Source organism: Struthio camelus, chromosome 3, assembly GCF_040807025.1.
Source record: "Struthio camelus isolate bStrCam1 chromosome 3, bStrCam1.hap1, whole genome shotgun sequence".
In the NCBI taxonomy this organism is placed as follows: domain Eukaryota; kingdom Metazoa; phylum Chordata; class Aves; order Struthioniformes; family Struthionidae; genus Struthio; species Struthio camelus.
The window spans coordinates 95,376,538-95,388,657 of NC_090944.1; the positions used below are offsets into that span (position 1 = coordinate 95,376,538).

At 35.5% G+C, this 12,120-nt stretch overlaps 1 protein-coding gene across 9 annotated transcripts in view; it reads left to right on the forward strand.

Moving 5' to 3' along the window:
* The window catches only part of RYR2 (ryanodine receptor 2), a 469,316-nt gene that overhangs the window by 208,116 nt on the left and 249,080 nt on the right, over nt 1-12,120 (forward strand). For all 9 annotated transcript variants that reach the window (XM_068939250.1, XM_068939252.1, XM_068939253.1 and 6 more), the window contains 2 exons: nt 4,623-4,697; nt 8,058-8,214. In XM_068939250.1, coding sequence (XP_068795351.1) covers nt 4,623-4,697; nt 8,058-8,214 — 232 coding nt within the window. The remainder of the gene's footprint in view (nt 1-4,622; nt 4,698-8,057; nt 8,215-12,120) is intronic.

Genomic DNA, 12,120 nt, shown 5'->3' on the forward strand with positions numbered 1-12,120 from the left:
TTCGTTTGCATCTTGATTTGCAATGCATGTGTTAAAGCAATGGCTGCTGTGGAATTTGGATCCTTTCAATCCGTTCAGAAATATATTGTTACAGAAAGAAATTACCTGTGAGAGAGCATGGTGCTCCTGGCTTTTCCAAACTATCACTTGAGATGGAATAGACTGCAGTGTGTCAAAAGGCCAAAACATCCAGTAAGAAGAGCCCTTCATGAAGGAGTATTAGAGGAATAGCCTAATTTCCAGAGACACTTGTGTCGTTCTTGCCTTTGACAGTTGCTTTGGGTTAAGGATACTGCATTAAGGAAACGTTAAGGACAAAAGCCAGGACAAGGTTGCTAGAGCCGTGTCTGGTTAGGAATTTGTAAATTATATTGAATGATTGTATTATTTACAAATTAGGTTACAGGTATATTTACAAATTGTATTATTTTGTACTAGTCTCAGAAATGGATAAACAAAGTTTAGAGCGATGAAAATCATAACTTCCCAGCTCTTTTGCGCTGATTGTGGAAGTCATGCCATTTTCTTTAGAATGTTAGCATATATTCTTAGATCAGGCATTACTAACTAGTGGGGTCTATTATATCCAGGTAAGACAAGAATCTGACATGTGAAAATGATTATTTATGACTGAAGCATGAGCTCAGAAAGTTTTCACCTAGGGGAGAACATTAAAACAAAAAAACAAACAAAACAAAACAGCCAATGAGCCTGAACAGTAGTAACTATACTTTTATAAATAAATTTGAAAAATTCATAGAGTTCTTTACTGGTTTCTCATATAACTGGGTTTCAAATTAAACAGCTTTGCCTGTCATTGAAGTGAATGGAACAATTTCTTTAAAGAGAATACGCAGCAGATTAGGACAGAACAAATAAATGAATTGCTTTATAGTACTGGCATTTACAATATATTTTGGATACCTTAATTTAAAATAGATTTGAAGTAGATCACTGAGATTACCCTTTGAATTTTGTATAGAGTTTCCTGGAAAATATAGGAGATGCTCACTGTAAGAATGAATTGAGAGCTTTGTATCTATTTTTATTATGGCCAAGGTAAAGGGTATCTTGAACCGTCTAGGTAAAGAGGAGGGCTAACTGTAGCTCTTGTTGATATCTTAGGTTTTTTGCTGTTCATTATTCTTTCTTCATGCATTTACATTATTTGCAGTTGCATAAGAAGTTTCTGTAAATTGCAAATTTTCTCTGCTGTTTTGCAAGTAATGTACATCTTTCCTAAACATTTTAACTTGCAAGGCTATTTTCTCCATCTTGTCAGTGTGAATCTATAGTAACTCCTTGATAACCAAAAAGCATTGTTGTAGGTATTCGACATGTCATTAAAAGCCCTGTTTTATTTGACCTAGCAATATCAGTATCTTTTAAAGATTACTAGTGTCTGTTTCAGGAAGGATTAAAAAGTTATGAACCATAGTTCTTTCTGGGCACTGAACTGTTGTCAATACTATATAAAAAGAAATGAGCCATAGCCTATGAATAATGTTTTCGTACAGAGCAAATACTAAGGATGTTGGTTTGAGCAATTTCAGAGCAGTTTATTATCTTCATTACAATGAAAGGAGTTAAAAATGAACTTTTGATTTCTTAGACAAAGTGAAAAGGTACATGATGGGATACGAATTTACTCAGCTCCTCTGGGGTGATGATTAGTATATATGCTGCTATCTTGTGGTAAGAGCATGGTGATTCGCCCTTCAATACAGAAGAGGTGAGAGATCATTTATTGGAAGCTTCCTTTTCTTTACCACATTGTCCATAGAGAAGAGAGAGTCTAGCTAAAGGCCCAACCCTGTTCTCGGGCCAGCCTGATTTTCATCGTATGCATATTCTGGCCTGCCCTTCCAAAATCGTGCTGCCCCATCCTTGGCCCCAACCTCTGGGCTTCTGCTTTTGTTTCCTAGCTGGTCATCCTATGACTGCTTTTCCTGAAGCCTTGCTACTACTCCCTTGCTGACTCTTATCCCCAAAGTGCTGTCACTGTTTTTCACCTTTGCTCCCTCTGCTCCTGTCATATCCATTCATAGGGAAATGAGAGAGACAATCTTAGGATCCTTTTTTTTTTTTTTTCCTTTGGCAAAAAAAAAAAAGAAGCACATTTGTGTTTAGGATTTCTTCCTTTCTAGGTCTTTCGCAAACTTCTCTCTGACATGATCAAAGACTGCTAACTCCTCTTTGAAGGAACAGAGAGGTGAAATAAGGGATGTACAGTGACATAACAGAAAGCAACTTCGTCCATGAGAAACTATTCTTTTAAGTTCACAATGGGAATATTTTTAAATGTTTAAAGTTGCACTGATCCAACTGCTACATATCATCCAAAGCTAGCCTCAAAAAAGTAGTCAAACTGAGAAACAGGTAACAGCTTCGAGGTTTCCAATGTGAAAAAGAATTTTATTCCTGGAAGGTGACAAGGCACCAATTTAAAAATAAAACATTCTGATTAATTTAAGCCTTTGCTTCCACCTGATTTGTTACATATTTTTAACGACTTGAGACCTGCTGAATAAAAATGTACAATTTTGTATTGTATGAATGCAAGAATTTCAAGTGCATTTTTGTCAGCTAGCTTCATACTGAAATAAGCCGGGATGTAATCAATCAGAATGTTTTGACTTCAAAACAAAGTGTGATATCTAATCGGTTATTGTTTAGGTGTTACAACAGCAACCCAATCTGTTAGTTGCAGAACAAGAATTTAAACAAATGTCTGAATAGAAGAGGGACTGTGTGAATAGAGCAGTAGCTTGAGTACAAGATCGTTTATCATTTGCATTTCACTGTACTAATGAAAGCTAATTTCAGCGAAAAATAGGATTTAAGTTGAATTTTGATTTGTGAGAGAAAATACAAGAGGCTTACTAACGCTTGTCAGCTGCTCCTACCACTGTAGGCTGTTGCAGCAAATGACTCAGATAGTAAGTGGAGAAAATAGGAGATTTAGAGTAAAGGATCACAAGGACAAGGGGAGAATTTCGTGCAGGTTTGTAACTTCTTTTCTGGTAGGTGAAGCACATGTCAGTGGTCCTGTTTATGCATGGGTCATGAATATCCAGTGTGACTGATTCTGCAAATGTAGTGAGGAATGATTTTTTTTGTATTTTGAATTTTTTTTCCCCATATAATTCAAGTCCTCATTCATTTGCAACGTCTGGGAGTATGGTGTGTGGTTTTTTTTTTAACCGTGTCCTTTTTTCTCTCTGTCTTTGCCCAGCATTGATACCTTTTAGTGACTTCCAAAATGAGTTCTAGCACATTTATAGTTTTATGTATTATTATCAATATTGAGACATCAATAGTCTAACTCACTTTTTCTTTTGGGTTTGAACCATCTCAATGTGGAGTTTTATTCCATGCTAAGCATCAATTCCTCTGGATTACATACACAGAACGACTTTGGAAGCAAAACCCTAATAGGTTCCTACCTAGACACTTGACTCCAAAATTATGGTCCTCAAAAAATGGCTTAAAATTAACCACGGGAGCTGCCTATAATTTCAATATTAATGATCCTACCTACTTAAAGGTATACCTCTGGGCGTGTCTACAAGTGCTTGATCTTGACTGAAGATCACAGCATTTACTTCATCCGTAAGCTCTTCCAGGATCCATAAACTCTGCCATCCTCTGGCAGCATTCTTTGAAGGGCTCATGTGGCTAGCGTAGTGACAGCACTCCTTTGCACAAGTGACTCTTTCCTTCATTTTCCCAAACGAGAGGCCTAGGTCTGTAAAATCTGGAAGTGGCTTAGGGCTGGAGGTGGGCGCAATTGCAGTCGACAGAAAGGTTCCCTAAATCTAGGGGAGTGGCACTGATTAATACTCACCACGCTCCTCTGGGTGTGCTTTGAAAAGAATGTGATTCAGGGCTTTGGCCATGTCTCTAAGCCGTTTTGTGGATCTGAATGGATCTAATGTATATGGCATGGTCTAAGTTTAGAATAATGGAAAAAATCAGTTTTTGAGACTTGGGGGTTTTTTTTTAGAAGCACTCTGATTTCTGGATATATGCAAGGAACAAGAACGGATAATTGAATATTAAAATTTGGAAGTAGGAAACTGTAACGCCTGAGATGTCTGAAAATATATATGTGGTTTGGTGCTATGATGAGGTAATAAAATGCAATAACAAATAGGTGAATGTTCAGTGTAATAATAATTCAGTGTAAGAAATTGGTTGAGTTATTTTTATAATGCAAGCTCTAGGAAAACGCTGCCTTTCTTGTAAGTGGGATGCAGTCATCACAAATGTTTATGCTCATTCGATGTTTATTTACTGTTAACCCTAGAAATACTCTAATCATCAAGTTTTTCTTCTGTCCTCAAAGCTCTGTCCTTAAAAGCAGTACAAGAAAGATGCCTAAGAGAAAAATGCCATATCACAACAATAGATGCAAAAGACAATTAAAATAGAATTAGAGTAATTAGATCTGAAGGTTTAATTGAAAAGAACAGGTATTGAATATGATAACTGTAGGAATCTGACAGTTACAATAACTGCTTTGGCTCTCTTCAAATGAGAAATGCGGTTAAACAAATGTGAGGAATACTTACTTATGACAGAGCTGAACGTTCAGTATGTACCTTTGCTTGATTTTTCAGAACTGTCCATTATGAAGGTGGTGCTGTGTCAATTCACGCCCGTTCCCTTTGGAGACTAGAGACTCTAAGAGTTGCGTAAGTAAAATCTCTCTCAGAAAAGACATCAGTTTGGTTGGGGACTTTTGGTACAAAACCAGCGTTCTGTAAAACCAGATTTGATAATACTGAATCTTCTGCAAAAAAGCGCTTTATGTCACTTTCAGGAAAAATTAAACAGCTCCCTTCCCACAGAGAATTTGTGTCAATATTCTAATTTATGTATGTGTTTTGGTTTTTTTGAAGTTTCCTCAAGTTACTAGAGCTACCAGTGAATTGACTCTTTACCCTTTTTACACACATATGTGACATATTGTAATCAGAACTGGTTTTCTTAAATAACTTACACGTGCCCTCTAACTTATTCAAGCTATTTGGATGTATTGAAAGGTAAAATTTTACCGAAAGAATCTTACCTCGCGAGGGCACTGGCACGATAGCTAGGAATCGTGCTGTGATTGTGACTGTAATGATCCAGAACGCACTGTAAAATTTCAGTTAAATTTTACTACAAATATATGTTTGTCACAAAATTTCTAGTGACCAAAAGACGTTTGCTTTTAGACATTAGATCATGGCAACTGAGGTTACACTAGTGATTCTGTTCTCTGTGAGCACATTTTATTTGATGGAGTGATGCTAATGATGCTAAATGTCATTGATAGGACAGTGGGGAGGGTTTTTTTTCTTTTTTTTTTTTTTTGCTTGGCCTAAAATTGACCTTGAGAGTGCTTAAGTCACTTGACAGCAGTGAAACTGTAGATGGATCTCTGGCTCTTTATTTTTCTCATTGCGCATCCTCCCCTAAAAAACAGTGGCACTGGAACAATGTGGGGATTTGAGAAATGACAGGTTTCTATTAAGGCTAACATGTATCTCAGCTTCATAACCACTGTATACACGCTTTTAAAGTGTAAACTTTTGAACATATGACTGAAGAAAACTGTGAGAACTGGTAAAACAACTAAGCAATGGTAATGGTAATCTTCCTTTCTAAGCAGTGTAATTTCTGGAAAAAAACAAAATGGATCCCAAATAAAACCCTCTCTCTGTCAAGCCCTTCACCTCTCTGCTCCTGTGTGTTATTCTAATAACTGTATTTCTCCATTGCCAAATTGCAGCTGCATTATTATTCATGCAAATATTTCAATGTATAATGTAATGTCTCCCTGCCTGAAGTACTCCATCAATTCTAGTCCTTCCCAAAAGACTTCAAGTACAATATTCTTTTCATTTGATGTGATTCTGCTGGAGTCGCTGTGTCGGGACTTTCCCCACTAGTGGAGAACCCCCTGAGGCATAGCCTTCCACACAAATTGTCTAGGCAGTTGATATGCATGTTCACCCTGCCTGTTGGGAAGGCCTGCCGTGGAATACCTGATACCGTCGCTTAGCACTGTTTTCTTTCTCAGAAGGTGACAGGGAACCTATATACATATCGTAGGAAAGAATTTTTAGTTGGAAATGGCCTTACAGGATACTTTCTGCTCAAAAGACTTTTGTTATAAGGGCATGTTTTGACCTTTTTCCTGTGCTGTGGGGATGAACTAGGAGCATGACTCAGTCACACTACACTTAACTATTTTCTGTGCGGTAGGGTCCAAGAGAAGCAGACTACTAGGGCCAGGTGGAGTAGACTATTAATTGAATCAGATTAGAGGAAAGGCGAATCGTTGCATGGCCTGTAATATGAAAGGTGCAGGACTGATGTATTTTGCTAGAGCCAGCAATATAATAGCTGAGATTCGTGACATGACATCTTAGTTGAATAACAGAAGAATTTATGCTAGAACACCAATAACTTAGATGTGCTTTTCTGGAGTATACTGACTTCACTGTGTAGAAGACATAATGGAAAAAAGAAGTGCATTGCTAAGATGTAAAGCTTCCGTGTTTCCTTCCTCTCGTAAGTTGCTCCCCCTGCCACTTTGTTGTAACAGAAGGGAATATTTCATTTAAAAATGAAAATAGTTAAGGGAAAAAAACCCTGCATGCCTTTGTTTATTGTTTAAAAAACAATAACTAAAAAGCTTTAGAAGTTTGATTAGTGAAGTGTACTAAATCTTACTACAAAAGAGAAGCCAGTTATTGCTCTTCCATTTTAAAAACATCTATCAAATTGGTATTGCATACTTTGCATACAGTATTGCTAACCCTTAAGAAGAAGTGGTTAAACAAGTGAATATTAGTATTGAACGCGTAAGTTCTTTAGTCTGCTGCACATATTTGATTGGGAAAATGAAAATGATTTAAACCTGTGTAACATGTTCATTTGAGTCATTTTCAGACTTGTACATGAATATATATGAAGCATAATGGTAAAAGGTTTTTGTTTTTAAAGCTTTTGCCTGGAATCATTTTAAATGCGAGTGAAAAGACGCACTAATAAACAATTCTGATGTGAGAATGAGTTTATAATCGTATTCAGTTGAAAGGAATATGTTTGTATATTTCATTGATATTATCTGAACATTTGCTGATTTGAACGTTTGCTATTTCAAGCCACAGTAGGAGTAGAGAATTATTATTATAATTTGTGGAAGCACCTGAGAACCTCAGCAGTATGCCATAAACCCCATTATGCTGAGCATTTTGGAAACAGAGTAAAAAAGAGCATGTACATATTTCTGAAGTGCAAACTTTTGAAGACATATTACTACAGAAAGTTTTGTGAAGAACCAGCGAAACTTCTTAGGCCTGGCAGTTTTCCTGTCTAAGGAAAATTGAAGAACCCTTCTGGGAAAGCTATGTGAAATGTACCCTTTTTAGTCATCTCTACACAGCTGTGTCTTCAAGAGTTAATCAGGAAGGTCAGAAGAACTGACTTTTCCAGGGCTCAGTTTGAGACAAGAAGTTAAAAACTTACAGTTTCTATATTTTGGCTTGAGGAGCTTTTGGGAAGATTAGATGGGGAATTTCTGCTTTTCTTCTTTCGGTTCCTCCCCTGGAGTATGAAGAATCTGCCTAATTGTTTTTAAAATTATTTTGTGAATCGTCTATGTAAAATGTGCAGAGTGCTACAAGAGGAGAGTAACTGAGCCTGGCAGCTGGTAGACGAAATGTTGGAGAGGGAACTGGCTGGCCTAAGCTCCCGTTGTGTAGCGCAAGTCTCCTTTTCTGTGGGCAGTCTGTTTCCTCGCCCAAGAGGAATTCAGCTTGAACCATGGCAGCCTCTGTAAAGGAAGAGGTTTAGATTAGTCATGGCTTTTGGAGTGGTTTTATATGAGATAACCACACTGTAGTCATTTTTCTGCTGATAATCTGAAGTTTAGAATTTGATAATGGGTGGAAACTATTCAAATTAGTTGGCAGTATAATGTACTTTTCAATATTTTTTTGCTAACAGTTAAAATGGAGATGTTTGTTTTGTTAAAGACTTTTTTCTTTGAACTTTCTTAGGTGGAGTGGCAGCCACATTAGATGGGGACAGCCATTCAGACTAAGACATATAACGACAGGGAAATATTTAAGCCTCCTGGATGACAAGAGTCTTCTTCTTACAGACAAAGAGAAAGCAGATGTAAAATCTACAGCATTCTGTTTTCGGTCTTCCAAGGTATGGAATCAGTGCAGCATTAATTTTACTAATAATGCTCACATTCTCTTTGATACACAAGATTTTGATATTTCCTATTGTATTAATTATTGGAGCCTTTCTACCTTTTTGCTGGTTTAAAAAAAATAATTCAGTATAATTAGTATCTAGAAAAGCTTTTTTTATCTTATTTGTTGGGTAGTGTGGCCTGGCTGGTTGTTTTTTACTGCTTGTCCGCTTTTAAAGTCTCCTGGTTTCTTACTTGTTTTTCTGATGAACTTCACTAGTACTTCAGTGCTTTATTTGTGTTGGCTGAGATAGGAAGCAGCTATAATATTGCAAGTTCTTTAATTAAAGTAGAGAATCAAGACTTTTTTTAATTGGATGCTTCACTGCACTCTAATTTACAGTTACCATAGTTTGAATTATACTCTAAGCATTTTCATCTGACGCTTTCAGTAAGCACTTCAAGTTAAGTAGTATACTTGGTATAGTGGGTGAACAGTTTAAAATAATACTATGATAAATTCTGTAATAAACTTTGATAACTGATACTTTTCAACCGCAGAATGATATTGCTGAAAATTATCCCATAGTAGTATTTTTCATATTAATTTTTTAAAATATATAATAGTAAACAGAACAATAAATGTTTCAATAACTTTTCTGTAGCAATTACTTTATGTATTTTTAATTATTTCCATTGTACACTTGCTGTGATAAATAATGACTGTGTGGCTGGAAGCAGCTGTATAGACTTGTACACTCTGGAAAATGAAGACATTAGGTCACGTGACTGTTGTTTGGAGACCTAGACAATGTCTTTTTTTTTTTTTTTTAACAGTTAGAAAAGCCTTGGAAATACTTAAAAATATCAGGACAATACAGCACAAATGTATTGGGGAGTTCCTGTTGCAGTTGATATATATCTCAGTTTATTTCTTCTTGAAGCAAATGGGATAAGAGAATTGATACACTGATTCTTAAGAATGGAGTCTTCAGCTGAGGTTGCACCAGGGACAGTGGGAAAACATACTGTCCTCTACTGTCATATGGATAATTTAATACAAAAATATATGAAGACAAGAATTGTTAACGATACAGAGAGTATCAATAATCTGTTGTCAATATGGAAAAAGCCATTTGTCTCTATATTCTAAGTAGCATGTGCAAATTAGCATGTATTGGTGTTTTGGAGAGCCAGCAATAGTTTGTTTGAAGTTTCTTTCCTTGCTTTTTTCAACTTCAGTTTGGAAGTCTTATTTGAAGGTATTTTGCGGATTTTGTTCTACCATGAAAATAGTGTCCAAATTTTTTGATTTAGCTATTTAAGAGAACAAACCTACTATATGCTGAGAAGAGCAGAGATAAAAGGTTATGGGGCAGATCAGCATGTAGAAGGGCAATCAATTCTTGAAGTAACATGTAACCAGTTCTTGATTCAAATAGTAATCAGTTCTTGAAGTAACATGTCACAGATGATGAGAAAATAATCTTACTGATATTCAAATATGGATTTCTAAGGAAAATGGCAGTTTGGAAGATCACATTTGATGTTAGCTTTGTGGATATCAGCCTTCATTTTAACTGAAGACTCACTTGGGAGGAATTACGGAGAGACCACGGGGTATCTGGTTTGCATTTCATTGCAGAGAATGAATCCAATTTGCTACTTGTTACAGGAGTGTCATATTTCACTGTGAAAAAGACAGTAAATAACGGATTTACTAGGATAAAGACATAAAAAATTTTAAGTGCCTTCCCTGTCTGGCAAAGACTGTTAAATAAATATGGCAAAATAATAGCTGTCCTAGAAAGACTTTGGTATGTGAGATAAGCAACTTTAGGAGTCTCTCTTCCTCCAAGCACGTATGGAAAAGCGATCTAACCTCTTAGTGGTGGTGTTCAATGTAGTTGTCCAAAATGATTATGCCTGGGGAAGAGGGAGCCCCCAGTCTTCTCTGTAAAAGACTGAGCATTAATAGTGGGAGTATGTCAGAACAGTAGCTAGACCTTTCCTTAGGTTACAGCAATTTCATTCCCTTTCCCCATAATCATAATTCTTCCTTTCATTACCTTAAAAGTACATAGAGATCCCACTTGTACTATAAATAAGTTAGTTTTAAGGAGGAAAAAACAGATAGGGGAAAGAATACCCTTATTTGCACTGTTCCTAATTTGAATTCACGCTTAAAGACTCAGTTCCTTGAGGCATGTGAGTAGATGAGAATTTCAGTTTCCAATTAGGAAAAAAAAACAGCGTTCATGTTTGCAGAGAAAATACTGAAAATGTATCTCCTGTGTAATGTGAAGATTTAGAAGCAAATTTAAATGCTCAGTGTTTATTGTAGTTTTTAACCTCAATATTTGCAAGGACTTCACTCATTTTAAACACAGTAGTTTTGCAGTACTGCATTTAAAATTTAAGTGTGAGAAAACGAAAATGCTTCCATGTTCGATCAAATGGCATTTGTGAACCAAAATAATTTTCTCAGAGGCTGAAAGTGAAAAGTGTGCCTGTATTTGTGTGTATGTGTGTATATCTATTTATACACACATATGTATAGACAAAAATGTATATATATCAAAAACTTTTTACATGAATGAATTATAATTTATATGCATATTATTTTAATTCTATATTATATTTTTATATGAATGAATTACAGATACCTGCTTTTACATAGTAAAATCTTTAAATTTCTCAGCACAATAAAGAAATGTGAAAGCTTAAAAAAACCACAAGCCAAACAGTCCTCAGAAAGTGTTGATATTCTGAAGAGCTAGCAGTATCTTCATTATTTTGTGCAAGTTGTGTTTTATGCCTTCGTTATTATATGTTACCCCAGTAACTGTCATTGCATCAGAATTATATTAAGCTTTCAAGCATTTGAAATTCAGGAGTTTTTTTTTTTTTTTTTCCTTCCTCATAATCTCTCTCCATTCAGCTCAAGATGTCTGCAGATATCTATAGTTTGTTCCTCAGACCATATGTTTCATATATAGATTCAGTTTTGGTAGTGATTCGGTTCTGTAATTTTTTTTTTCTTTTCTACTTGTTTAATATTTATGCTTCTTTTTGATAAAAAGCATTACTTCAGTAGCATTCTTCCACTGCAAGAAAGTAGTTTTCTTCAATTTAAAAATGTTTATACATTCCCTGTAAAGTAAATCTAGTCCCTATAAAGTCTATAAAGTCTTTTTAAAATAATGAAATAAATGGAATAAAATTGCATGGCCTTTATCTTTTTATCTCTATTTGACACCTAATAAAATTTCCCTGGAAATATGTTGATGTCACCTTAAAAAAAAAAAAAAAACAGCTGTAGCTTTTTCCATTCAGTGAGATCTGCTAAAATGTCAGTGCTGAAGTGCACCACAGAAAGTATAGGTTGGGTCAGGTGACAAGAGACAGAATTGAAAGAAAAAGACTTAATCATGGGAATGATTTTTGAATGTTGTAAGGAATGACAGAGAAACATTAGAGTGAAATAATACCTTCTAAGGCTAGGCTTGAGAGAAGAGTTACCTTCACCATTAAGATAAAATCATATGAAACAATTTCGTCTGTTTAGCCCACATAAAAATATGGAAAGTTGGTCTATATTCCTGTATGCCTGGAATAAAAGCTGTGTTTATAATGAGGATTTCCTTATGGAGAGAATTCTGCATATTGTGCAATAAAATTGTTTCCAGTTGCTTTACATCACTAAAGTGGTTTAAGGACTTGCAAATAACAGTTGTTTCTGTTTCTTATGTTCTAGTTTATTGAATGAAGAATATAGATTTTTGATCTTTATCTGTCTTGAAAAAAATGACATTTAGAGAATGTGACTAAGTTGAAATTATACCTGTAGCTTTTGTTTGTAAGTATGCTGTAGAAAAAAGTAGCAGATGGTTATGTAACAACAAGCTGTGAGAAGAGTG